We start from the raw sequence: 26,800 nt of genomic DNA on the forward strand, positions 1-26,800 counted from the left end.
TGGAAATGTTCGAAGATCAAAAGATCTACAATTCCATCTTCCTCTGTGAGGAGATTATGCCATTGGAGACTTTTTGTTTTTTTTAAATACCAAAAAAAAAATATGGAGTTGTGTTGCATTTATTTATACGGTGCTTTGAGCTGTCCAGAAAAGCTCCCACAAAGCTCATAGAATCAGTACAATTAAACAACAGAAGAAAACTAAATGTTCAGCAAGGCTATAGGACAGTGAGCTGAAGCCAGCGGTCAAGGGAGGTTCGTCAGGATCTACCCAGAGTGGATTTATCAAGGTGTGGCAGCAGGGCTCACAAGGATGCCTTCGGTCTTGGATAATGGGAACCAGTTCCTGGAGCTTCAGAAAAGTGTTGAGGGGATTCTGCGTTGAGAGCCCATGGACATCACTATCTCCCTTAATATTCAATGTGGTCTTTTTTGAAAGCAGTGTTGGCATAACTGCGCTGAGGCTCAGGTATACTGTAGGTGAGGCAGCACAGGAGGTGGTGGTGTGTAGGACTTCTGAGATGCTGTCTTGGTTGATTAGTTTGCTTTACATTAGTGAGAAAGGAGTATCAGCTCTTTCACCTTTAAAGAGCAAACCAAAATGAGCCCTTAGTCAAAGACTGGGATCTGGCCTGCTGGGGTTTTTTTTTAGATGTTGGTTTGTTTTGGTGTTTTTTTTCCCTTGAGTTAAGGGTTTTATCCCTTTTCTCCTTTTTGAACACTAAATGTTCACCATCGTGATGGACTATGTCTGTGATTATAGGTAACCCTCATCCTTTCACTGTTCTGAGTGTCCGTTATCAACCAAATTCTCTGTAAAGCTGCATTTTGTCCTGCAAAAGAAAAACTCTTCCAAAATTTAATTTTTTTTGGAGACAGAATGTCAACAGCTGTTGGAGAGGATACAGCCATGATCTAACAGAGAGGACAGGACCTCTGTAATCAAAAACATTTCCACAAGCTGGAACATATTAACATAAGGGATAAAGGGTGACAGTGCTAATGCTCCTTTAACATGATTTTTATTGGGTGAATGTGATTCTCAAGAACCACCCATGGTGTAAAGATGTATGTTGTCTAAACATACATTGTAGTTATTTACTTTATGTAGTAGTAGAATTTACCAGATGATGCAGACATTCTGGAGTAACCCTGTCTGTGAAAAAATTTATTCTGCTTTCCAAGTTTATCCTAAAGAGGATCTACAATCTGGACAACTGAAAACAGTATATTTAATAAATACTGTGTTCATCTACCAGCTTCTGTGTGTTCTTAAAGCACAACCTGAGAACCTGGTTCTTCCCACCTCACCCTCCAGAAATCCACAGATTCCACACTGGCACAAATTCTGTGCCTCATTGTTCTGTGGACTGTAGGGATTTATTGCTAAATGATTTTTAGCATTCAAATTCTAGAATTCTAGGCATGTTACAGTGTGTTCATTTCCCAGGTGGTCATCTACTAGCCTTTTTCTTCCAAGGGAAGAGGAGAGAGTTAAGTTCAGGATTCGTTGCAGCTGGACTGTACTCAAGCTGATGGGAATGTAGTGATAAGAGGCAAAGAATTTGAATTTATTACATTTTTCTTCCTATCCTGCTGCTGAGTACTGCAGTAATTTCGCTGTGCTTGTGTCCTTCGTAGTCAAACAAAATAAATGTATTGTAAAATATTTCATATAAAGTTTTTAATAAACTGTGACTGGGTAATGAAGTAACTCCCAACAGCCTGTGTGTGTTCAGTGGGAATAGAAGTGCTCAGGGTGTTCAGGTGGAGCTGAAGAAGGGTGTGGGAGACTTATGGCCTGGGAGAGCTATTCCCTCACCTGCAGAAGCTGAGCAGCCTCTCCATGTCTGTGCCTGTGTCTTTGACCCAGGGGCCTTGCTGATGGAGGTGAGGATAATTTGTCCTTTTTTTCCTCACTCCCCTGAGGTTTCTGTGTCACACCAGATAGTGTACTGGCTGGGCTTGTTATGGTGGTATAACTGCCTGGTGGTAACAGCTTTTCTGTGGCTGTTGCCCTAACCTGTAGGGGTTTGTGTGCAAACCACATTTAAGCATGCCTAAATACTAAAGTTCAGTGTGTTTTCATTTAGGAAATTAGCAAAAAACCTCATCAAAGTGCTGTAAAATTGGAAGAAAACTTCAAACCATTGCAGGACAAGAAGAAGTATCGGCACAGACCTGAACCTCTCTTCATACCTCCTCCTTCCTTCAACTTCAGCATGTCCCATTCCGGTGCAACCCTGTACCAGAGTCAGCTTCGCTCTCCCCGTGTCCTTGGAGATCATCTGCTAGACCGGACGCATGAGCTCCCTCCCTACACTCCGCCACCGATGCTTAGTCCAGTTCGGCAAGGGTCTGGTCTCTTCAGCAGTGTTATCACATCATCTCATAGCACCTCACATACGCAGCTGCCACTTACTCCACTGACACCTACTCCACGGGTGCTCCTGTGTCGGTCTAGTAAGTATTACATTTACAGAGTGGCAGTACATGCTAAATACCGCTGTTCTCTCTTCTGGTGTTACCGCATTGATGATTTCTACATGTGCTCACACACACAGCTGGTTCTGCTACTTCACAGGAAAAGTCTATCTTTATCAGGGTTTTTGCCTTGGATGTTGTAGAGCAGGGGTCCTCAAACTATGGCCTGCGGGCCAGATACGGCCCCCCAGGGTCCTCAATCCAGCCCCCGGTATTTACAGAACCCCCCGTGCCCCACCCCACTGCCGGGGGTTGAGGGGGGAAACCAGGCAGCCGCAGATGACTGCCTGCCACTTAATCTGCGTGCTGGCCCCCTGTTTAAAAAGTTTGAGGACCCCAGTTGTAGAGGGTGTTAAAGCATAAAGTGAACAGAGGAGCCTAACCAGCGAGTAAGGTTGTGATCTTTCAGTGTGGTCTGCCTCAAGAAAAGACCACTATGTCTCATTGCATCTGGGCCTTCTGAAGTGGAGGGAAAAGACCTGCTTTGAAACATGAGGTTCATTTTAAGTATTTGTCGTTCAGTGCTTCTCAAGAAAAGGTGGTCAAGACGGTAGAAACCTCTGCAAGTTAGGATATTTGTTACCTTTAACAATTCAGACTGCTTCAATCTAAATATTGATAAAAGGTAGTTTTTGTTTAATAGACTGGAGTAATGTTGATGTTAATAGGGAGGTCGCAATGCAGCCCAGGAGATGGAGCATCAGCTGCAATGCAGTTGTTACCAAAATACACTTTTAAACTCAAACTCCAATCTCTGTTTCAGATAGTATCGATGGAAGTGTAATTCCGGTGACGCCTGGGCCTGGAGAACAGACTGTTGAACCGTAAGAAAAATAATACTGTTTTTATCACTGCTGTTGTAGACTGGCTCCAGCCTAGAGCGTGTAGCCTGAAGTGTTTTGTACTAAGCAGGTAGCGTTCAACTGCTTGAAGTCATGTTGGGCTGGACGCATTTAAGGTTGTTCTGGGTGGTGGCTGAGGACACTGAGAGCAAAATGGCTGTGGGAGACGTAGATGTCATGGCTCAAAAACGCAGTAGGAGAGGTTTGGTGGGAACCACTGAAGCTGAAACACTGTATGGTTAGTGATGGCTGGGAAGAGGGCCATGAGGAAAAGAGATGCCGATCCAGTACTCTTGCTTTTATTTGTTATATTAACTGTGAAGTTTTGGAGAGGTATTACCTTCTAGGTTCTCCAGAGCAGACTGAAAACAGGGTTGTCTCTTCAGCAGTACTGTCTCTTTCTGCTCTCTGCTGAAGAGTGCCCTTCTCTGTGAAGCAGAATGTTACAGTTTCCGGCATCTCCCTCTTTCCTAGTCAGCATATATATAAGCTAGCTTAGGTTGTCCATAAGATATGTTGTCTCAGTATAGTTTAAATTGTGTATCAAAGTATTTGTTTGCCCCCAAGAGACTGGTGTTCTTTCATACTCAAAATACTTATCCCGCTGAGACTAATGCATTGCGTAAAGCAATCTGACACAATTTCCTGCCACTCCAGTTTAATAGAAGTTTTGTTGGAAACAAAGTGCATGCTAATGTGACTTCTGGTTTTTCTGCATGTTGTGTAGTTCAGTACTTATTTATTTGTCTTTATAGGCGAATCAATATTGGGTCCAGATTCCAGGCTGATATTCCTGAGCTGCAGGACAGATTGGTAATGGAGAGAGATGTGCACAAGGCTACTTTGGTTTGGAAACCGTGGCCAGAACTGGAGAACAAAGTCTTCCAACAAAGAGGTACAATACTTGCTGTTTTAGAAGTTCACATTGATTTCTCATGTGTATGCTGTACCAGATGTTCCAGAGAGTATTAATTACTGAGAATGCAGACCAAGAGACCAGAACTGCATGTTAAGGTTCACAGTAACAACATAATATAATGGCACTTAAAGGGAAGTCTGGGTGAACTGCTTTCTGGCAGCCAAGGGGGAAAGATCATTGCTGAGAGGTGTCTTTTTTGGGGGGACTGAACTTCCTGGTAAGGGCAGAGGTCACAGGTGAGAGGCAGCTGATGGCTTCTGGGCCTGTCCTGTGACCATAAGTGAGAGGAAATATGATGGGCTCAGTGGCTTCTGCCAGTCCTGAGAAAAGTTTATTTATTCCTGCTTCCCGCATGGTTCGTTTAGGCTTCTCTACCCTGGCTGGAGCCTTCTTGGCACAGCAACATCACTGGCCTGTGCAAACCGCTGCCCCACAGCAGTAGCCTGTCCCATCCCAAGGGTGTGCTCTGCAAATCCCGTCACATCCCCTTCTCAGTGAGTGATCCTAAAACCAGGAGGTGAGGTGCTGGGGAGAGAGAGTGTGAAAGCTGCTGCCCTGAGCTACATTATCGTTGAGTGGCGTTACAGAATCCTTGACTCTTGATGGTTGACTGACAGGCTACTGTATTAGCAGTAAAATGTTGACTTGTTTCTGACAGTGGAAGACCTTTTAAATATGAGCTGTTCCAGTGTGTTACCTGGTGGAGGAACTAACTCAGAATACGCTTTGCACTCTCTCTTTGAAGCAAAAGGAGATATTATGGTAAGATAAGAAGCTGAAAGGGGAGATACGATCCTCTTCTGCAGATAAATTAACATGCTTTATTAAATGGATTTAGATATGGTTATATAAAAATAAATTTCTGACTGATTTGCAGTGATGCTTTAAACATCCTGTAACATTTTTGGGGAATGACTTTTTCCCTTTCATTCTTTAATAAATTTAAATTTCAAAGCAGTGTCTCTCTGAAGGCTTACTGTATATTTCATATAGATAAGATTACTTAGTTTATAGCCTTGGGGCTTTGAATTCTCCTAGTGCTTGCTCCAGCCCTGATATTTCACAAGCTTTATGTTTGGTCACAGAGACCTTAGTCCTCTTCTAGCACTTACAAAAAACGTTTTTTGTAGCAGCATTCACATCTACTTATTTGTTCAGAACTGTAAGGTAATTGCACACAGTTCTCATATAAATAATGCATTTCAAATATTTGCATTGGTTTAGTGATGGAAATGTTATTAGCTAGGGCAAATGTCCATTTTGCCCAGTGTTAAGGAAAGACAAGGCCCTGCACAGATTCCTGGAAAGTCAATTTAAAACAAAATGCAGCAGAACACAGCACTGAAATGAATCTTACAGGATTGTCTAATACAGTGGGTTTTAGCTTGTGTCCCAGTTTCCTTAGGCTGTTAGCTGTATCTGAGAGGTCTGAGACAGGTGACTGAACTTACTGCCAGGACGTGACACTTGCTAAACAGAGGGGTCTGTATTGTCAGGGAAAAATTTCAGAGATCCACAAATCACCTGTCTCCCTGATGTAAAGGAGGATTAACACTTGCTGTCATTCCTCACAGATGTTGACCTAAACAGATATTCCAAAAGATTTCATGGTATAAATATTAATGCTGTCAAACCAACCATTAAATATTAGTATTAATTAACACCATCAAATCAAACACTATGAACATATTTGTATGTGGCAAGCAGAAGGGAGGGAAGAACTGGAAGTTGCTAAGTAATAGCTGCATTTGTGCTAATTAAGGCAGGACAGGTGTCCATTAGGCGCTGTTCTGTGAGGTACAGTGTTAATGTGCCTTGGAATAATTTGATGTGATTTTGTATGACAGAAAAGAAAAAAAAAAGAGAGAAAATTAATTCATATCCTTGTACCAAATAGTCTTCTAATTGCAGTTGTATGTAGCAGCTGACTGCATTTGCTAATTCTGGTTTTCCCTGCTTTTTAATTTAGGTTGCTCTTGAGAAGCTGCTGTTGAGAAAGCCAGTGAGATTGAAGTGTCATCCTTTAGCAAATTACCACTACGCTGGTAGGTTTCCTTGAGGTCTCTGTATTTTCTGGTATACGGAGTCTGAGGCTGGCGTCCCAGGCTAGAGAATAGGTTCATGCTGCACTCTCTGCTGTCTGCTGCAGGGATGACAGCATCTAATAGAGGGGTGATGTGGACAGTGCTGAGTGGTACCTGGAGCCTTTTGTTACAAGTTTGGCAGTTTTTTACCTGACTGATGATGTACAGAAACTTTGCATCCATGTTGCTACATAGGGCCTACAGATTTAAAACTGCCTTGAGTAATTTTTTTTCCTCTTTCAAGCTAAAAATTAATTTGTTAATTTCCTTTGAAAACTGCTGCTGTTTGTAGATTATAATTTACTAGCAGTTAGGTCTTCATTTTCTGGTATGTAAATATCTACTGTCATGCCTTCCTTTTGAGGTGATGGTGCATGATAAATGAATATGATAATTGTGAGCGTCCTTCCAAAGAAGCAGTGCTGTAACTCTCACTCATGTCTTAGTACTGGATTCAGAGCCTCTCTTTGTGTGGATCTAGCCTAAAAGAAACGCTTCTGGGATGGTGACTTCTGTAACAAACACAGCAGGAGCTGCATTTTGGTGATGAAGCAGAAGTGACCTGTGAAATACACAATGCAGTGTTCAGCTCCTGGACTTGTGTTATGTCATCTAAGCATAGCTGGCAAATGTCTCTCCTCTGCAGCCCTCCACGTTAGTGCTTAGTGCTTTGTAGTGGCTAACAGCTACTTGGACACACAGAACAGGGTTTTACCTAAGTGATTTAAGACTTCATCTCTAGTTTAGGCACAATAGGTAAGCCAAGAATCTCCCAGTGGTCAGTCAGTCACAATGTTGAGGGTCATATACTCATTTCCAGTTACAGCTGTTGTACAACGTAAGTATAGAAACAAGCTACTGCCTGGCTGTAGCAGCTTAGTGGAAAGACTCCCAACTAACAAGGACTCTTTTGTCACCCAACACCTTAACCCCTTGGCCTGAGAACAAGAACAGAAACATGTTTGATGGCAGTTGATAATAAGTGTGAACATATGTGAAAATCAGGTTTGGAGTCTTGTCTGGGGGAGATGCCTAGTGCCTTTAACAGCTCTGTTGCAGTCCAAAGGATGGACGTGGGGGTGGATGGAGAAGGAGGATATCACCCAGGAACTTTGACTAGGGTCTCTTGTCTGATGACACCAAATCATACGTGTGAACGGCAGCTCCCAGGGCATGAGAGCAGGAAGATGAGGAGATATCCCAGCAGCCTCATCCTGAATAAGCGATCTAACTAGCAGAGCAGATAAGAAAATTCTGCCTGTGTGGCAGAGGAGGAGGAACAGACTTTACTGAAGTAACTTCACAGTAGTTTTGGAAAGTGTTTTATTATGATGTGGAGAGGAGCCAGGAGAGACTGTTTCATGCTTCCTTTCCTGTTTAAGAAATAGGGATATGTTGTTGTTCACAGGTCTCAGTGCTAGATAACGAGGATTAGTGTCATCTCACGTGAAAGATTAAACAGAACAATCTCACCAGTCTGGATTTTAAGTACCATAAAATAACAAGACAAAGCATTACTTACTAATGCTTTTGAATGCAACGTGATTGCAACTTTTATTGACAGCCAAACTCTAGCACCATGCAGCAGCTCTTGAATAATAGTTATTTGTGGTTGATAATCAGCTACTCAAGGTATATGGAAGTTTCTTACAAACTGGTGCATGAATAGCTTAATATAACTTCAAGTAGCATTTGTTTGGGTTAACTCTTTGGGCTTTCTGCTCCCTATTCAGGAATCAGCTTTCAGGCACTGTCCTGTTGAAAGGCGGAATAGATCGAATGGCACTGCCTCATGAGAATTAGCTGATACCACAAACAATACATAGCCAAACTCATTCTTAGCATTGCCCTCAAACGAGGGTACAAGTGAAGGGTACAAGGGCTTCTGAGGGAGGCAGGTTGTAAACTTGAGGCTTTTCTGTTGCGTGCCAGGAGAGCTGGGCATGCTGACCCCCAGGGCTGGTTGGAAGAACACCCTAATGTCTCTGCCCTAATACTTTGCCATCGGTATCTGTCGGGATGGTGTTTTCAGGAAGAGAGGGGGAACAGTGTATCTAATACAAGAGGAGCGCTGATGTAAATGCTTGAGTTGTTTTCATTTGAACAGTGGGATTTCTCAGGTCTGAATTTGAATTGCAGGAGAAATGGTCTCTGAAATAATGTTCAGGCAGTCCAGAAACTTCTTGTACATGCTGTGATAGGGTGTGGATCAGACCCAGCATATGCTCTGTGTAATGAATTTGAGCCACCTCTCAGGGGGCTCCCTGGGTGTAGATGTAGTCCCCTTGAAACCCACAGGTCAGGCCCCAGAGACCCCAAATCTGAAGGTATTTATTGTCAGTTAATCAGTGTAATAACAATATGGCAGGTAAAACAAAATGTAGAATAAAAATCTAAACATAAAGACCAGCTTTAAAATTTTATCTGTGTTCCAAAGTCCAAAATTCTTTCCTGCTGCATTGCAGATCTCTCTCTATACATGTTCTCTATATCTCCCTCAAGCTAACAAGAGCAAAAGTGGTTTCCCAGCAACCAGAGTTAAAAACAGCTTTCTTCTGTTTCTTTTCCTACACAGGATTTATTCTATTAATTAGGTTACTTCCAATTAACCCGCATAATCTTATAAGGGTCTCTGCTAATACCACAGCTATTGGGGAAACTATGTAAGGCCTGAATCCTCTGTTAGGTGTACAATAAAACTAGTTCATAGAATTGATTCTATTTTTTGGGTTGGATGGTGGGGGTTTTTTGGGTTTTATGTTTGGGTTTTCAGAAGGGCAGGGTAGAGGCAGGAGAGCATGACTAGAGAGGTTTGCCAAAAACAAAAATTTTGTTGGTGTTGTCATGCTTTTTGAAGTTACATTTTGGCATAGTAGAGGAGGCCCCTGGACTGAATCAGTGCCTTTACCCCTGCCCAAAGGGAGGGTGAATGCAAATGACTGGCAAGTGGTGTGAGAAGGGAATGACACTGGTTCAGGGTGGGAAAGATTCAAGGCCTGACATACTGATCTTCAGGTAATAACAGAATAAATAAACTTGTGGCTTGAAGCTAGTGCCTTTCTCTGATGCTTAGAGATTTAATGTAAATCTCTGTGGAAATAACTAATGCATGCTTATATCCAGTACTGGAATAGCCTGCAGAAAAGGTAATTTTGTAGTTTTCCGCATATGAAGGTGAGATACCTGCTCTAAGCTTGTGAGCCTGGGAGTCAACACTGAGAAGAAAAACATATACAGCTAATAAAAAAAAAAAATCTATATACTTTTTATAGACATAAGTAACCTGTAGAGTTCAATACCATGCATGGTGCCAAGGCCAAGTTAATTGAATTTGGTGCAGAGGCAAGCATTTCTATGGAGAATAGTAACATTGACATGAATATTAGGGATTTCTTTTGATAAAAGTTTTAGATGAATCAGAAACTCTCAGACAGACTGAAGTAGAATCTTCTTAAAGTGTAAGTCATTTCAAAGGCATCCACTTTACGACTTCTTGCATATCCTTCCTTTAATATATGTAATGCTGCCACTCTTACAAACAGGGTGCTGCTTTGATGCAGTAGCGTAATCCTGTGTTTCTTCTCTTTGACTTATACTGAGGAAGCATAAATTCATTTCAATTTAAATGTTGATTTCATCTTTTCATGGGCAGTTAGGCTGGTGAAGCAAACACAGAATAATGATATTTGAAAGTTTTATGTACAGTTTCCATTAAATGATCAGAAAGCTCTTTGTGCATATTGCACATTGCTACAATCTCTGTCTACTTGTGATCTTTATCACAGAGGATTTAAGTGTTTTACCTCAAGTTGTACAAGTGGAGAGCTGCAAAAGGACCCTGTAAGAGTTATTGTCTGGAAAACAAAATGATAGATGAACTTCTGCGTAGTTCAGTGTAAAGCAGCATATATAGGAATAAGCAACGCAAGCTTTACATATTGAGTTCTGTGGTGATACTTCTCAGTTAGAATGAGACTTTGAGATTATAATGCTAGTTCTGTGAAAGCACGAGCTCTATATTTTACAACAGCTAAAAATCCAAACAATTCAAATGTAAGAGATAGAGAACATGGTGATGCCGCTGTGCCAGTCTGTGGGTTGCTTATATGTTGACTGTTACATATCTTCCTGGTCCCTTTGTCCCTGCAGGAATGTTTTAGTACTGGAAAAGGTTCAGAGAGGAACAGCAGTAGTGACCAAAGGTGTGGGAGTGGCAGAAGAGACATGCGTTCCTGAATAGTATGGAGCTGATGGTTGAGGTTGGGTTTACTTTCTCTTGAAGAATGGAAGGTCATCCAGGGAAGCTACTGGGAGTCAGGAAACAGAAAAGGAGGTGGCTCTTCATGTGGAGGGTCTACTGATCTGTGAAACTTCTTGGCAAGGGATTTTTTTTGGGTGTGAGAAGTTTAATTGGTTGAAAGGAAGAGTGGGTCAGCACTTACCAGGATAATTACTAAATAAGGAGATTGCAACAGACTCAGGAAATCCCCTGTGCCGAAAGTGATCAGAGGTTAGGAAGAATTAGGGAGAGGCATTGTAATTGCTTCCCCTGATCTTACTGTTCCCTAGGCAACTGCCTGTGACTGCTGCTGGAGATCAAATGCTGCTTAGATGGTCTTGAGGTCTGAGTCAGTACAGACATACTTATATTTGGGTAGCAGCAATCACTAGCATGTGCTTGAGGTTGCCCAGTTTTTGTTTCAGATACTACATCAACATAAAGATAGTGGGGTTCAACCGTTTATAATGAATTCACTCTTCCTTTTTTTTAAGGATCTGACAAATGGACACATCAAGAAAGGAGGCTGTTCAAAGAGGCACTGTCCACCTACAGCAAAGATTTCATATTTGTACAGAAAATGGTAAGGCTATTTCTGTTCTGTCAATTGTTTTTTTCCATTTGCTGAATTCTGTTCCCTTTCATCTTCCTTCCAGTGCCAGACCAGCTTATTGCAGGCATAGAGCCGGCAGTAGTTACGAGAACACTAATAGGAGTGGTATATTCATTCCATTTGATTGTTTCTATGTGTGCAGCTGCAGCACCAGTAAAAAACAGTTAAAATTAAATTAAATCTGTTCATCTTGTTATTACATGTAAAAGTTTTCAGATCTGGAATCACAAGTCGTGGCATTTTATGTGTAAGAGAAGTATGGTGCTCCACTATCATCTTGGTGTTCTCTAGCCGTTTGTTAAAAGGTGCTTGAGTCACTGGCACTGAACCTTGCCCCAGAAAGGGTTGATGCCTGTTAAAAAAGGAAGAATGTGTTTGGGCTTAATTTTAGTGTTCTGCCACAAAGCGGAAGAGACAAGTTGTACTCATCTTGGGGCAGAGTAGGTTACTTGTTAACTCATGCTGAAAAACATTGGCATTTTTGGGGAACCATGTCTTAATTTCTAGATTTCTTGATGGTATTGTACACTTGAGCTACAAAAGTATATTCTCAGTCATTTTCTGGCTAGAGAATCCCAGAGAAATGTACTGAATTATTCAACACAGATTTGACTGAAAAACAGTAATGGAATTGTTCTACAGGAGTATTCCTGTTCTAGTCAAACTGTCTGGATTTTTTTGGTTTTTTTTTTTTTTCTCTATTTGAATTTTTGAGAAATAAAGCTTGTCTCTTGGAATATGTTAAAATTGTGTTGAATGAAAGCAAAACATTGAGACTGGATTATTTCTGCAATTACTTAAATACAGGTTAAGTCTAAGACAGTTGCACAGTGTGTGGAATACTACTATACCTGGAAGAAAATCTTGCGTTTGGGACGGAAACACAGGACACGTTTAGAGAAAAAGAGAGAAGAATGCCTGGTAAGTCTAAAATACTATGAAAAGGTTTAACACTTGATAATTTTTGTATTTATCCTGTTACAAGGAGAAGGTTGAACACAGATCTCTTCCAACTTAAATTACACTGTAATTCTAAATTCTGTTCTGTATGAGCATTCTGTAACCTCAGCTACACCAAGGTATTGTGTTCCTGGACTGTAATGGCATAAAATTGTTTTGACTAGTGCATTATCTAACTCTAGTTCAGCAATTATGGGCTTTTGCTACTGATGAATCAGGTAAACCACTGGACATTATGCCTGCGCCTGTGTGCGCACCTGAAAGCTGCTCTCATATTCTAGTACAAATACCATTTACACAAACTGGCAATGCAATTCTTTGTGTTCAAGGTATGTATTGCTGGTAGTCAGAGTAGTTTTAAGAGATGTGGGGTTTTATTTTTAAATAAGTAATTTAATTTGAGAATATAGCATACATTGCCATTCTAACAGCTGGGGAAGAGTATTGTACTTTGGTATCTGTAGATTCTTGGAACCACAGCTCTGTAGTAGAGATGGTGGGTGTTTTGAGCATTGCAGTGAAGCTGCATGAGCTATAGCATGACTGTTAAGGGGTGGTGGTTCCAGCAAGACCAGAAGTTCATTCAGGATGGGGAAAAAATACTGAAACCCGGACACAGACTTGACTAAGCAATATGCTGTTCCAGTACTGTCTGTGTCTTACTATCCAGTACTGTCTGTCTTTGACCATATTTTATAGTATTTCTTAAATGCACTGTCTATTTCAGACAAGTGGAGAAGAGGAAGTGTTAGAGGAAGATGAGGAGACTGAAGAAGACAGAAAAGATGAAAGGGAAATGCAGAAGTCTCCTGACCCACCAGCTATCCCTCTTGTTGGACCTATAGATCTGCCTGCACTTCAGAGTCTTTCACTTTCTTCATCTTCCTTCATCTGTGAAATGCCAAACTGTGGTGCCGTACGTGTGTGTGGTATATTTAATAGTAGGGGGATTGTGTACTAGGGAATTGTGATTTTGGAAATTCCTGGTCAGTAATACCTCCTGAATATCTGTGGACAAATCATTTTGCCTGCTCTTAATTCCCACCTCACAACATATAGGCAATATGCTGATCTGTACGTAAAATTGAATCCCGAGATGTAGAAATACTATATGGTAACAGGTCTGACTACCTTTTTGTCATACAACTGTAGTAATAGCTCACCACTTTGTTTTATTATGACTAAGTTTCTTTAACTCTAGTGGGATATAGCTGAGAGCAAGCAGCATTTAAACAAGCAGATTATATTAGACGTGTACAGTTGTTCTGTTGTAATATGCATTCAGCATACTTCTTTCTGAAGTTCCTGTTCCAGTGCAGTATTTCTTGGTTTTTATTTTTTCTTTCTTCCCTCCACCCTACTCCCTGTCAGGTGTTCAGTTCCCGACAAGCACTGAATGGCCATGCTCGCATTCATGGAGGTACTAATCAGGTGACAAAACCACGATGCACCATCCCAGGCACTAAGCAGAAATCTGGTACGCAGAGCGGATACTGCTCCATCAAGAGTTCACCTGCCCACAGCACAACAAGTGGTGAGACTGACCCAACAACAATTTTTCCTTGCAAGGAGTGTGGCAAGTAAGTGAATATGACTGTATGCAGTACTGCATCACATTTGCCTATTTATATTCCAGATGAATAGTGTTGTGACAAACTCTTTATGTTTGTTCTGATGGTGTCAAAGAACAGTTTCCCCTTGGATAATGTGTCCTCTTACCAAAACCTTCAGAGACTTGGTTCCATGATGTTTTTGATTCTTCCCCTGCAGTATTTACTCCAATTTTCCTGAAGCCATTTACTTGCTGGAATTTCTACATCTGACAGTCCAGCTTTCTCCTTCATCACAGATTTGCATGTGACAGTGGGCAACTTTCTCTGTGTTTCTGTGCTTGAGCTTGCCCATCTTAATATGGGATTCTTTTCCCCTGTTGTGCTTAGTTTCACAACAATATCCTGCACAGGGAGAATTAGGTTGCACATAGATACTGAAGCAACTGTGGGAGCTACAAAGTACTTCTGACAGAGTCAGAGTAGGCCATTTTGATACTGTCAGGATGCATAAATCTGGTAGTCTGTCCCTGAAATTCTCACCATGGCATCGCAGACTTCACTGACTTCTATTTCAGGACAAGGAAGCAAATGTACTGATAAGTTGTTGAGTCTCTTTTGGCTCACTTCATCAAAAGCAATGCATTTTTAGCTGATTTTTTTTTTCCTTTAAAATTTAGGGTATTTTTCAAAATCAAAAGCCGCAATGCTCATATGAAGACTCACAGACAACACGAAGAACAGCAAAGGCAGAAGGCTCAGAAAGCTGCTGTGGCTGCAGAAATGGCAGCCACCATCACAAGAACTACTGGGCCTGTTGGGTGTAGTTTGATTCCTCTGGATCACATGAGTTTGGTTAAACACGTTGGAAATGTCGGTGACATTGATGATGATGTTGTTCAGGAGCTGGGTGATGTCATGGAAGAGAATGAAGTCATGGATGCTGACCTTCTATTGGATGATGAAGATGCAGATCTACTGCAGGATGATGCTGAGTTGTAAATAAAGTTGTTTGATAAAGACAGCTACTGAGCACACCCTGAATGGATCATTCAGGAAACCTGGACTGCTCCTTTGCTCCCCATTGATTGTAAACTACCTGTTGAAAATGAAATTCTTTTATCCAGGTCTAGGAAAAAAAAGAAATCTGCTTTTTTCCCTTTTTTTTTATTAATTTGTGTTTTGGGGGAAAAATAAATAATTGGTACAAATATTCTTACAAGGTGTTTTTATCTGAGCTCATTTTGCTGATAACTTCCAAGGCCACTAATTACAGAAGTTCACAGTTCTGCTATCACTTCCCTCCAGATGGTCCCGGTAAGATCTTTAGTCCTTAACTCTTCCAAGTTTCATTTTACCCCAATTACAAGAATTATCTTCATACACTTTCGATAAAAGTGTATATTTTTTTTTGTGCCTATACTGGATCACTTCCAGCATTTTCTAGAGACTAAATGTCATCTCTGCTAAGGAAATTATTACATTCTTTGTCTTTGTGCTGTCATTTTAAGGGAGGTGGAGGAGAAAAATATATCTGATTTTACTGTGAAATACTACAGACGATACAGCCACTCTTGTAATTATCACAGTACTTTTTCGGTTCCGTCTTGCCTTAGTGCATACATCTTAGGCTATTCATAAAAGCGTTGGTTACGCTGTACGTCTTAGAGCTTCCATTTTAGCAAGGTTTTGATCTGCTGAATTTAAAGTGACCTGATTCAAGGATTGAGGAAAGATGATCATACTGTGGTTCACGTCATCTGATGGGAACACTGAATCAGGAGCACCACCCTGGTAATCAGATTGCACTGGAAATATATTTTGCTGTGACAATGAATCACACTTTTGAATAGCCATCTCGGAGGTTTTAGAAGACTGCATGCTCAAGCAGTGCAGCCTCTTGCTCTCTCACCAGGCAAATACAGGGAGACATTCTTGCCCATGGAACGGAGACTGATGGAGTACATTCCTTCAGCGCAAGTTAGTTATTACTTGTAGGCATGAAATGTAACTCTTGTGCCATTTTCAGTCCTCCTCATTACATCAAACTCAAATGTTGTTTACTTAGTAAAACATAGTCCAAAGGTGATTTGACATGGCTGCTTGATTACAGTTTCTCCTCCCTTAAGTTCACATCTACATGCTGCGTGTCTAACACCATTTATATAAATTTAGATTTGGTTCTCTAAGTAAATAGCATCTCAGAAGAATTGTACCTTGTAGAATTAAAGAATTCAGAAAGAACCGGAGTTAGGTTGAATGGACCTTTAATTACAGAACGTGAATACTGATTTTAGAGCTTTCACAGGTAGCAGCACTGATTTTCTTGTGAATTTTGCACAGTAGAAGAGTATTGCTGACTTTATGAAGTATTTTATAAGATCGATTTCAGATCTTCCAGATTTAAGAGTTGTTTGGGGTTTTTATGGGTTGGGTTTGGTTTTATTGGTGGGTTGTTGGGTGGTTTTTTTGCCACGTTCCTAACATCTTAAGCAGAATCTGAGAGATGGTGGGTCTTATTTTCTACTATCTTTCTTCCTTGTATAACTATGCAAAATGAGGGTAAATCACAGTCCTTCTGGATAAGGAGTATCGGACCACACAAGTTCAAAACCAGTGGGACTCATTGGCGGAGAGGTGCCTTCTCTGTCACAGCCAAACGTCCTGAGGTTTCTACTTTAAAGTTGAATGTTCTGATGCTGAAGAACAACCCTTCAGGAGAAATCACTTCTCAGTTTCTGGTTGGTGAAGTTCCTGTGTACATGGTTGGTTTTAGTGTTCTGGGGGGTTGTTCTAGAGGATTTTTTTAGTTGGTTTTGACCAGCGGGTGGAATTTTGCTCCCTCTGCTGCATGAGGGATGATGTTCTTAATTAGCGTACTTGGAAGATTTAGGAGATCAGGCAGCCAGCCTCCTTTTCTTCTCCAAACTGCCAGTCAGCATGCTCCCCAGCAGTTCCTGTCCATGCTGTGACATGTTACTTGTACAGGGGTCATGCAACCCAGGTTCAGCAGACTGGGTGCTCAGCTGTATGCTGCCAAACGGATCCACTGATAATAAATCTTACAGACTGTGCAAGTCGTAGTGTTTTGCAAAGTTGAGGCTTTTGAGAGCTGTAACTTGTGCTGGCTTTTAGAAAAAGCCTGGCAGAGTCTACTCTTTCTTTTCCAAACTTGTATCATTTTGAATTTTTAAGGATCTTTCTGAGAAAGGCTGCTTCACTGGAAAATGGTTACATGTTTTCAGATTCCTCTATTAATGGGAAAAAATTGAGCGTTTAAGCAAAGTGATAATTGAAGTCAGAACAGTGTGAAATATAGTAGAAACTTGTGGGCTTGATTTTGAAGAGCAGCTCTGTATTAAAGAATCTACAGTGGAACTTTTCTAGCAACAATTGGACAGCTATCTGTGCTAAACCTAGTGTATATATAAATACATATACACCTGGTTCTGTAACATTAATTGGGTGCTGTTTTGTTGTTTAGCCAAGAAGATAATAGAACAACAACAACCAAAGAAGTTACTCATAAAGGAAAAGAGGAAATGCACATTTCTTAAGCAGTACAGAATCTAGGCCTCAAACGTTGACTTCATTATTATTGTTGCATGGGCTGATGTTAAACAGATGCTGTTCTGCCTATTTGTACATAAATCAGACAGTTTTATTTCAGAGAAGTTGTTTTATTGCTGATGGTTGATGATGGGAAACTGTTCACTGTTGAACTTAGTCCTCTTTGATAAAACCTGTACATACAGAAAACATATTTTATGAGAAAAATCTTATTTTCAATATTTAACTGTTATTTTATTAGAAGATGGTTGTAAATATTTTAGGTTCTTCAGTGTAAAAAGCAGACTGTAACTTTAGGTGGCAGAGGAAGTAACAATAAAAACCTATACATTTAATATAGCTTGTGATCTATGCTGGTTTCAGGTTCCTGCTGTTAGCATTTGACGTGCACACAGCTTAATTTCAGGTTACAGTCTACCTGGATGTGTGCATTAGGGTGGCTTAGTGACACGAATTAGTACTTCATTTCCTTTCCTTTAAATACTTGGTACGGATGAGAACCTGTGTTGTAGTATTAACTGTTGTTTGTATGTGTAAAAAGAAAAGGGTTTATATGATGCTTCCAGTTATTTATGTACTTCGGTAAAATACAGTTGGCTGGGTTTTGCTAACAGGCTTATATACCTTTCTAAAGTATTTTTAAGAGGTGGAGAAGGTTAAAAACTAGGTTCACGTGTGTGTGTTTTTTCAAAGGATTCCTAAATCGTTCTAGGCAAGAAAAAAACCAAAATTTTTACAATTTTTATGTATTCACTGCTGTACAGTTGGGTGGGCATAACTGTTCTTGGCAGGAACCAGTTGTAGTAAAAAGCGTTCTCAGGGGGAGAGAGCTGAAGAAACCTCCTTTACCTCTCACCTTCACCTCCCCGGATAACAGAAGCAAATAACAAACCGTCACTTAACCCTGCCTCGGGCTCGGAAAATTTAGCAATTCCCGCTTTCTGCCCTACGGCAGCGGGTCTCCCGTCTGGGAGAACGCGACGCGGAGCGTATGTGAGGGGAGTGGGGAGGAGAGGGGCGGCCGTTGGCGGGAAAGAAGCTGGGGCGCGCGCCGAGGTCGTTCACTGAGGAGAGGCGCCGTCCGCGCCGCGGCTCTGCCGGACGATGCCGCAGTGCCCCCGCCTCAGCGGGGGGTGCTTGATCCGCCATGGCGGCGGGGGCGCTCGCCTGTCGCCTGGGTTTTCAGGGGGGAAGGGGTGGCGGATGAGGCCGCTCTTCTTCCGGGCCGTGCGCTATGGTCAGCGGGTTGAGGCAAGATGGCGGCGCGTTGGCTTTGTCGGCGGCTCTGTCAGGTGGGGCGTGTGGCTGGAGAAGGGACGGGTGAGCCCCGTTTTCCTTCTCCTTTCCTTCGGCGGCTTTGCTCCTGAGGGGAAAGGGAGCTGGAGCAGCGCCCCTCGCGTAGGCTCAGCCGCACGGCTGAGGGCCGGGTGCTCGGCGCTGTGCAAACCCCGCCATCGCGTCGCCGGTGCGAGCTGTATTGGAGCCGGCCTGCCCGCCTCGGTGGGCTCCCGCGGGCAGCGGACATCGCAAGTGGTTTCCTTTTGGCTGCGGGAGGGTTGGGGTCTTACAGCGCGGGGCCCGTGCTCAGAAGTCGTTCCTGTAGTCGTGTGTTTGCGGCGGGTACTCTGGGTGTGAGGGATGATGGAGAATAGATGACTTAGATTTGGAGGTGATGCGCCAAGCCTGTTTGTAGTCTTAAAGTTTCAAATCTTGAAGTTGTAGCATAAAAACACAGGGAAACTCTTTATACTACCGCTGTTTTCTGCAGGTTTTGATTTCTCAAGAGCGATTGCCATCTCTCAAGCTGAGGAAATTTGATGTTAGTGGCTTCCTCCTCATTTTCTGAAGCCCTAAACTCTCTCCTATGTATGTGCTGTATTCTGGACTTGCTTATCTTTCAGTCATCTGCCTCCTCCTGAGAACTTAGGCATCTCTCAGCCAAACATAATTAAGGCTATTTTGTATTAGGAGAGGGGTAATTCTGTTATTAGGAAATTGAATTCTGTTATGTTGCAGTCTGAGTGTCTTTTCCACTGTCTGTGAGGGCCATTAGCAAAAATGCATCAAGTATACATAAATCGGAGAATGAAGTAAGCTGTTAAAATATACTTTACTGCCTGCTGGATACCATTATTACTACCTGGGGTATTCAGTATATCATTTTGTCAAAATTTGCACAGAGCACCTTTAGTTTTATTTTACAAAAACTTTTGACTTGATGTGTACCTGCATAATTAGGAATAAAAGGGATGGTACGTGGTGGGAATAAGATGTGCAGTCATAGAATATTGTAAAGGCTGTGGGATAGAATTCTACTGGTTTATCATGTTTTGTTTTATTAATCTTTATTACATGAAGAGTGAAACAACTTCTTTGTATCCAAACCCACATAACACGATGTGCTACGAGTGTGTATATCTTTGTGTGCACATGATAAAACCATATTACAAGGTCAAGCAGTTAGAAGTACAAGAATACATAGCAGAGACTGCATACACACAACACCCCCCCAAAAAAACAGGTACAACTTTTAGTTACAGTTCCAGTCAGTAGTCTTAGTTTGTCATCTGGGGTCAGGTTCTGTGCCATATACTTGCACACACAGTTTAAGCCTTTCAACTGAATATGATCTTTTGTGCCCGTGGGCCTGTCTGCTCCCTGGAGTGGTGTCAGGTGGTGATGTTAGTGTATTTCATATTAGTGTTGAATGAAAGTGACTCAGTATTCTGAGTGCAGAGATAAAGAGAACTGAGCTGCAAAGATAAAGACAATTTTATCAGATGTATTTCTTTAATTTTACATATTAAGGTTCAAGCAGTGCCCAACATGAACTTTAAAACTTTCTGAATTGTTATCAGCTATAGTGGCAAGTATTCAGTGCTCCTACCTAAAGTTTTTTATTGGCATCATGCACTTAAGAATGGAACATTAGTGCTCATTTGTGAACATCTCTGTTTGAAAGGCTTGCCTAAAGGAACACATTGAGCTGTGCTCTCCAGTCAGCTTTGTAAACAGGAAAGTCTCCTACCTCTTCTTGCGGTCATCTTCCTATTGCAGAATTTGTAGGATAAGTAGTGAGTGAATGAGGCAGAATTACTTCAGAAAACAGTTTCATTCACTGCTGATATATAATTAATAAATAATGCATACTGGAGAAGGCTAGGGACCTGATAGCACCATGTAATTAGTTATACATAACCATGAGTGACTAAATTAAGATTACCTGAAAAAGTGTCAGTTCTGGCTGTTTTCTGATGTTTTGATTGTAGTCACCTGCATAAATCATGTGCGGGGTATCTGTCTTCTCTGTTACAGTGATGACTCCAGCACCTCTGAAGTAAAGAGTATCAGGGGGCTGCATAAGTAGCTAGTTTTCCTTCAGCATTCTGCTTCAGCCCAAAGTTTCTCTTAAGCAAGTGAAAGTTCTGGCTCCCGTGGTGTTTTTCCCCCCTCAAGTAGCCTATAACTTTGCCAAATTAAGAATTAGTGGAAGGAAGCTAGAAGCCACGTAATACTCTGAAGGGAGTGATTATTCTAGTATGCAAGACAGTAATGTTACATCTTGATTAACAGTTGTATTTCCTTTTTTAACACAGAAAAGTCATGTTATCTTTTAAATATGGTTCATTTACGTGTTAGAAGTTTTCTATTTAAATGTTCTTTTCAAAAGAAAAGTGTTCAAATCACAAGGAACTTTTTGCTGAAAAAAAGGAAAATTACCAGTTAAATTCAAAAGTTGAATTTTTGCATTTTAAGATACTGTTTTCAATTGCATTTACAACAGCAAGTTCCACTTAGGCTTGTCACTTGATGAAACTAATATATGTTGTACTGTGAAAATAAAGGGAAAATATTATCATGTACAGAAATGATATTTCATGCCACCCAGAATACATTTTTCTGCTAAACAAAATGCTTTGTGATTGCTCTTCAGGTGCCTTGTTAGTAATAACTGCATACTGTTATAGCGTGCTCTTAATGTGTTCCTTTTTTTAGGTGCTGTGAGTATACTAAAATTCATTTCCATGCTCCTGCTTTCCTGCATTTTCCAACAGATCAAGCTTTCTAGTTTGGCAGATCAGTACCTAGGAATGTGTTATGCTCTGGTGTGCAAAAAAGTAACCTTTAATAAACCTGTATTAACTGGCTACTTTCCAGCTTGGGGAGGAAAAAGCTATAACCTATTTGTTTTATACAGGGATCACCTTTTTCTGTCAATTATGCAAGCAGAATTATGCAAAAGCAGTGTTTTCTTCTGTAAGTATCAAAGGCACTCCTTATTCCCACTTCTCCTCCACACTTCCTAAAAAATCCAACTTTTAACAACTTATTTTATGTTTCTCCTATTACCACATTTCTAGAAACTCTGGCTCGATGGGAGCACGGCTGGCTGGATCCCGTGTTGATGCTCAGGAGCCTAAGACTAATCCTTTGGTAAGTGTTTTATAGAATGGTATTTTGTATATTGTCTTAGTAACAGAGAGGGTGTACAGAAAAGGTAGAATTCCTTTATTGCAGCTTTGTTAAGTTCTGTCTTAATGACATCAGATTTGCTGTAGGGAAAGAAACGTTTGAGATTATTGGGATTTGAGGGTTTTTTTCTTTCCCTCCACCCTCCCCAGCAAGATTTCTGTAGCTCTCAGTTGTCTTTCCTCCTCTGTGCAGCTGTAACTCTATGAAATACTAGATTTTTGGCCACATCCAGTTCGGTGCCTGCAGCAGCTTAGCCAGCCTAAGGCCTTTGTCTTTGGCTCGGAAGCTGGGAGCCCCAGGGCTGATGAGTTGGGAAGTTCATGAAGGCATGTGGTGGGTATCTTGCTTTTAGAATATGAATGCTTTGATTTTTGCTAGGACTTCAGAAACACATGCCCTCTCTGTATAATACATGCAAGCAAGCCAAAATCTTACAGGCAGTATTAGATATCCAGTGGAGATCCAGCCTTCCTGTCATGTCTGGTACATGCTGGATTTACTATGCTAAACTGTCTGGGAGTAAACTTGTGGGAAAAATCAGTGCTTCCTAGACACATCAAGGGTTTTCAGATGATCAGTGAGCACAGGCCACCAGTGTTTGAAGCTCTAACTAGAATTCATAAATTTTTAACAGAAAGTCGTAAGTTTTGTGCCTGTACAAACATAAAGGATAATATGCCTGGGGAGTTTTACTGTGGTTAAAGTAGCCTTATAACTGACTTAGTAAGGTGAGAATTCTGGTTACTTTCCATAGTGTTCTAGTTACTGTCCATACCCAAGTGAAGTCTGAGAATTCAGGTATTGTGGCACTGCAATTTCAAATACAAATATTGCTGCTCCAGACTTGCTTTAAGAATGAGTTTCATTCTTGCCTTTGCTATTGTTGTCCTCATATTTATCTGTCATTCCCTTTCCTTTTCTGAGAAGGAATTTTACCTAAATGTTCAGAAGTTAGGTATCTCTTCATGCTTTTGCCTTCCCTGGTAAGAGTGAGAACTGTCAGTCGAGGTAGTACTGTCAACCTCTTACAGATAAACTAAAATAAGCAGCTAACAGTGTGTGGGTTTTTTCCTCTTCTACAAATGATGTCCACAGGCTAAGAAAATATGCAGTGCGTGCATTAATTAAGGGGAGCGTGGAGTGGTAACTCATGTCCTTTCTTTAAAAATGCAGATAACTATTTCAGATGAGCCAGAAACGCTGTACAAGAGATTGTCCCTTTTAGTTAAAGGCCACGATAAAGCTGTGTTGGACAGCTATGAATATTTTGCAGTACTTGCAGCTGAAGAACTTGGCATCTCTGTTGAAAAAGTGTAAGTAACTGATCTGTAGAGCGATGTGGTGTCAGATGTTTCCTACTTAATCTGCTGTAATTCAGATTCTCTGCTTAGACGTATTTTTTTTTTTTTTTTTTGGAAGAAACAGGTATAATCTGACATTTTTTTCTCAGATTATACGTTTTAACACTTCTTAGATGGCAGCACAGTGATGAGAAAGGAGCAGCAGGTCTATGCTCAGTGCTGCCATAGATGAAGTGCATTTTAACTACCTGAAGGATACTGACAGTACTTTAAGTGCAGTTATCAGTGCTCTAGCTTCCCTGAAACTAATGCTAGTTAATACCTGAGTATTAACCGTGCCAATGTGGCTTAATAATAAATTGTACCGGTGTTTAATACTTCCTTGTAGGTCTAAATGTCAAATAAGAACAGGGATTTCAGCATAATCTTTCAGATAATTAGTATTAGCATCTTTTATATAAAATGACATATTTTTTTTTGTGCTTTGTTCAGACATAAACCTCCGAAGAAGATAGAACGATTGACACTTTTAAAATCTGTACACATTTACAAGAAACACAGAGTTCAGTATGAAATGAGAACACATTACATGTGTTTGGAGGTAAGAGAGGTGTGGGGAAAAACAAAAGTATGTTCTAGGTGCACAATCTAAAGATGTTAATAGATGTTAGTACAGGAGCGAGCACAGACTTCCTATTTACTTGGATTGGGGAACAGAGTGCAGGAAATGGCAGAAAAGAGCTGACCTAGGTACATCAAATGTGACACAAATTATTCTGAACGTACGGCCTACGTAAGTTTTGGATTTAAAGACTGATTTTGACCATCATCTTAACAGCTGAAAATTATTTAAAAATAAGGTAGAATTGAGGGTTATCTTTATATGTTTTATGCTCTTGGTTTCCAGGCATTAGTGGGATGGGAACTTTGTGAGGAAGGAAGGAAGGTGTAGCTAAATTATTGCAACTACCAGTCACTAAGGGTTCTGTTCTCTTCGTGAGTTTGTCTGATGTTTCTGAACACACATACTTTTGTCCTATGCAACATCATGTGGCAAACTAGAACTGCGTGGGGGATATACAAGAAAGGAAGTGTATACAAACCACTAGCTTTACAGCTGGTGACACAGACTTCTGTACTGTTTAGAACACAGCTGTGGCTGACTTTCTTAGAAGAAGCGTTTGCTGTCAGCATTTTGTGGTTCCTGGGTGTCTTACTGTGTATTTGCATAGTGCTTAGCAAAATGGGACTTTGCTTTAAGTCCCCAGACATCAGTGCAGTACAGATGTCTGCCCGCAAACCATAAGCACTATTTCTGCCATCCAGAAGAAACTAGAAAACCAGTAATTCAATGGAATTCCAGAGTTGCAGGATTTACAAGCTTGAACTCTGAGAGTAGACAAAACCTGGTAATTCTTGCATAACCTGTAATTCATTTCATCTGATACCTGTAGTGTTAAGATCCACCACTTCCATCATAACCAAGATGTGATCACAGGCAGTATGCACAGTTCTGCGGAGTTCTTTTTATTACTTCATACTTGCTTGAGAACTGTGTGCTGCTCAGCTGCCTCTGTTCAGTATTATGGAAGCTGCCTTCCTGTGAGATGTCAGGTCCCATAGCAAGAACTACAAAACCTAGAGCAAAGTAATTTTTTTCGTATTTGAACTGATAATAATGGTAATTCATTAAAAAACATTACTTCTGTTTTAGTTAAAATACCTAACAAGCAGTACTGCTGCAGTTTACTTGGAGTATGTTCAACGAAACTTACCTGAAGGGGTTGCAATGGAAGTAAAAAAGGTGAGTTTCTACCTGAAATTATTAACTGTTATGCAACTAAGTCCTGAAGCAAGTACCAATAACTACTGAAGTCTTGAGAAAGTTAGCAAGACGAAATGCCTGTAGTTTGAAAGGAATATTTTCCAAGTACTGTGGTAAAGCAGCTGCATTGCTTGAAAACGCCACTAGATGGCATTTGTAATCGGATGAATATTCCAAAGCAGACTGAAAAAAGCGGTTAGATGTTAACTACTTGGTATGACAAACGGTTGCTTTAATTTCCTTTTAGACTAAGATAGAGAAAATACCTGAACACATTCAGGAGCCAGTCTGGGATACACGACCTCAAGTAGAAGAAACTGAAGTCAAGTCATGAACTCACCAGGTACTTGGCTCCGATAGTGCTGAAATTGGTTGCTCCCATCAACCTAATTTACTGAGACAGTCTACTGTTAAATAAAAGTTCTTTTATAAAGTAATTATATAAACTCTTGTTTCATCAAGTTATTGGTGATCATAATTCCAGTACATGTAGTCTGAACAACTATAAAGTGGTTTGATGTACTCTGTGATCAGGAACTATGGTAATTTATAATATGTTTGTAGAAAATTAAAATTTATTTTTATTCTTTTATATATATATTTATAAAAATATATATATAAAAAAATTCTCAATCTCCTTTTGATACTAAGTGGCTTCTGAATTCTGAAATACTTGAAAAATCCTCTTTACACTTAATGTGATGTTTAATGTTATGGATGACAGAGATTGTTACACGTTTTCTGCTATAGCTCCTTTGAAGTAACTGAATCCCAGGTGTACATACAGCTTGCATATTAACTTGTAGTAAGTCAGACCCAAGATACTGAGGCATGCTGAGACTTTTCTACATCAAGGTACTTGCCTTTGTGTAGGTTCTAGCTGTTACCAGGAAAGGAGTGATGTATAGAAAGAGGCAACAGATAAGATTAAGGAAGGATAGACTGAGAAGAAGGAAGAAATGAACTCCTCTTGCCCTTCACATTGCTTCAAGCCAGTATCTTAAGTTGTGCATCTTTATTATACACCACGGAACAGCATATAGTAAATAAACCAGCATTCACCTTTATAAGCTGTATGCTACAGTCCATGGTGTAACTTACACTGCCTAAGTAAGCAAAATGGTTTAAAGTTTAGCTCCCCATTTACGCATTTGGACAGGAAAAGTGTGTGATCAGTAAATTTATTCCTATTAAAAACCTACACTGAAATGAAAAAATGGCATCTCACAAGGGAAAAGGCAAAAGTAAAAGTAGAAAAGCTGGGATGAAGAAAAGCATAAAAGTGAGTTGATGCGCTGATAAGTGAAATGAGATGAAAGAATGAAGGTAGTAAGATAGCAATGAGGAATCTGTTTTATGATCAGATTAGTGGAGTTCTCTAAAATAAAAGAAGCGGCTTTTATAAATTGTGTGTCTCTGGAACATGTCACAGATAAAAGTGATGAAGATGCACAGGTAGCAGCAGCAGACTTCTGCTGATGGGGTTTAATCATGGCTGCTGACAGAATTAGGTCAGCAGAACAGATTACAAATAATTCAAGCTTTTTGTCTTGGTTTTCTTTCAAGTGTTACTGCTGGAATCAAAGACCTTGGTGTGTAGAAAATCTGTAAAAAGAACACTGCTGGTGATACCATGCTAACAACTAGAAGCTGCAGCGTAAGTTACGTGATTTCACTTTAGAAATGCAAGTCAGCTAGCCACTTCGTTAAGACTTGTAAGTCAAGGGAGTGATTAGCAATTGCGTTTCATTTAGAACAGAGTTGCGGATGGAGAAGCTGTGGAGAGAGCCTCCGGGAAGCCAGGTTCAGCCCTCCCTACTGTGTTCCCCTTTTCCCCACTGCAGGTTCAGGCTGTAACGCCCGGGGCGATCCATGCACCGTTGCTGAAGGCCCAGTGGGGG

The 26,800-nt window shown here is 40.7% G+C and overlaps 2 protein-coding genes across 14 annotated transcripts in view; both read left to right on the plus strand.

The window, feature by feature from the left end:
• Positions 1-14,952, plus strand: part of TRERF1 (transcriptional regulating factor 1) — a 100,530-nt gene extending 85,578 nt beyond the window's left edge. For all 11 annotated transcript variants that reach the window (XM_055726222.1, XM_055726217.1, XM_055726223.1 and 8 more), the window contains 10 exons: positions 2,093-2,462; positions 3,247-3,307; positions 4,081-4,220; positions 4,903-5,006; positions 6,214-6,289; positions 11,102-11,190; positions 12,028-12,141; positions 12,908-13,096; positions 13,552-13,760; positions 14,411-14,952. In XM_055726222.1, the coding sequence (XP_055582197.1) occupies positions 2,093-2,462; positions 3,247-3,307; positions 4,081-4,220; positions 4,903-5,006; positions 6,214-6,289; positions 11,102-11,190; positions 12,028-12,141; positions 12,908-13,096; positions 13,552-13,760; positions 14,411-14,732 (1,674 nt within the window). In that variant the 3' untranslated portion in view covers positions 14,733-14,952. The remainder of the gene's footprint in view (positions 1-2,092; positions 2,463-3,246; positions 3,308-4,080; positions 4,221-4,902; positions 5,007-6,213; positions 6,290-11,101; positions 11,191-12,027; positions 12,142-12,907; positions 13,097-13,551; positions 13,761-14,410) is intronic.
• Positions 14,953-18,374: 3,422 nt separating this feature from the next.
• Positions 18,375-25,336, plus strand: MRPS10 (mitochondrial ribosomal protein S10). Of its 3 annotated transcripts, none has more exons than XM_014279787.3 (7): positions 18,375-18,620; positions 21,499-21,557; positions 21,662-21,734; positions 22,947-23,086; positions 23,567-23,675; positions 24,789-24,878; positions 25,147-25,336. In XM_014279787.3, exons 1-7 carry the CDS (start codon positions 18,405-18,407, stop codon positions 25,231-25,233), a joined length of 774 nt encoding a protein of 257 aa, XP_014135262.2. In that variant the 5' UTR covers positions 18,375-18,404; the 3' UTR covers positions 25,234-25,336. The 3 variants fall into 3 exon arrangements, with proteins under 3 accessions (XP_014135262.2, XP_005439044.1, XP_055582204.1); XM_005438987.4 differs by having other exon boundaries at positions 18,440-18,592; XM_055726229.1 differs by lacking the exon at positions 18,375-18,620 and adding an exon at positions 18,646-19,166.
• Positions 25,337-26,800: the final 1,464 nt, after the last annotated feature.

This window comes from Falco cherrug, chromosome 13, assembly GCF_023634085.1.
Source record: "Falco cherrug isolate bFalChe1 chromosome 13, bFalChe1.pri, whole genome shotgun sequence".
NCBI classification, from domain to species: domain Eukaryota; kingdom Metazoa; phylum Chordata; class Aves; order Falconiformes; family Falconidae; genus Falco; species Falco cherrug.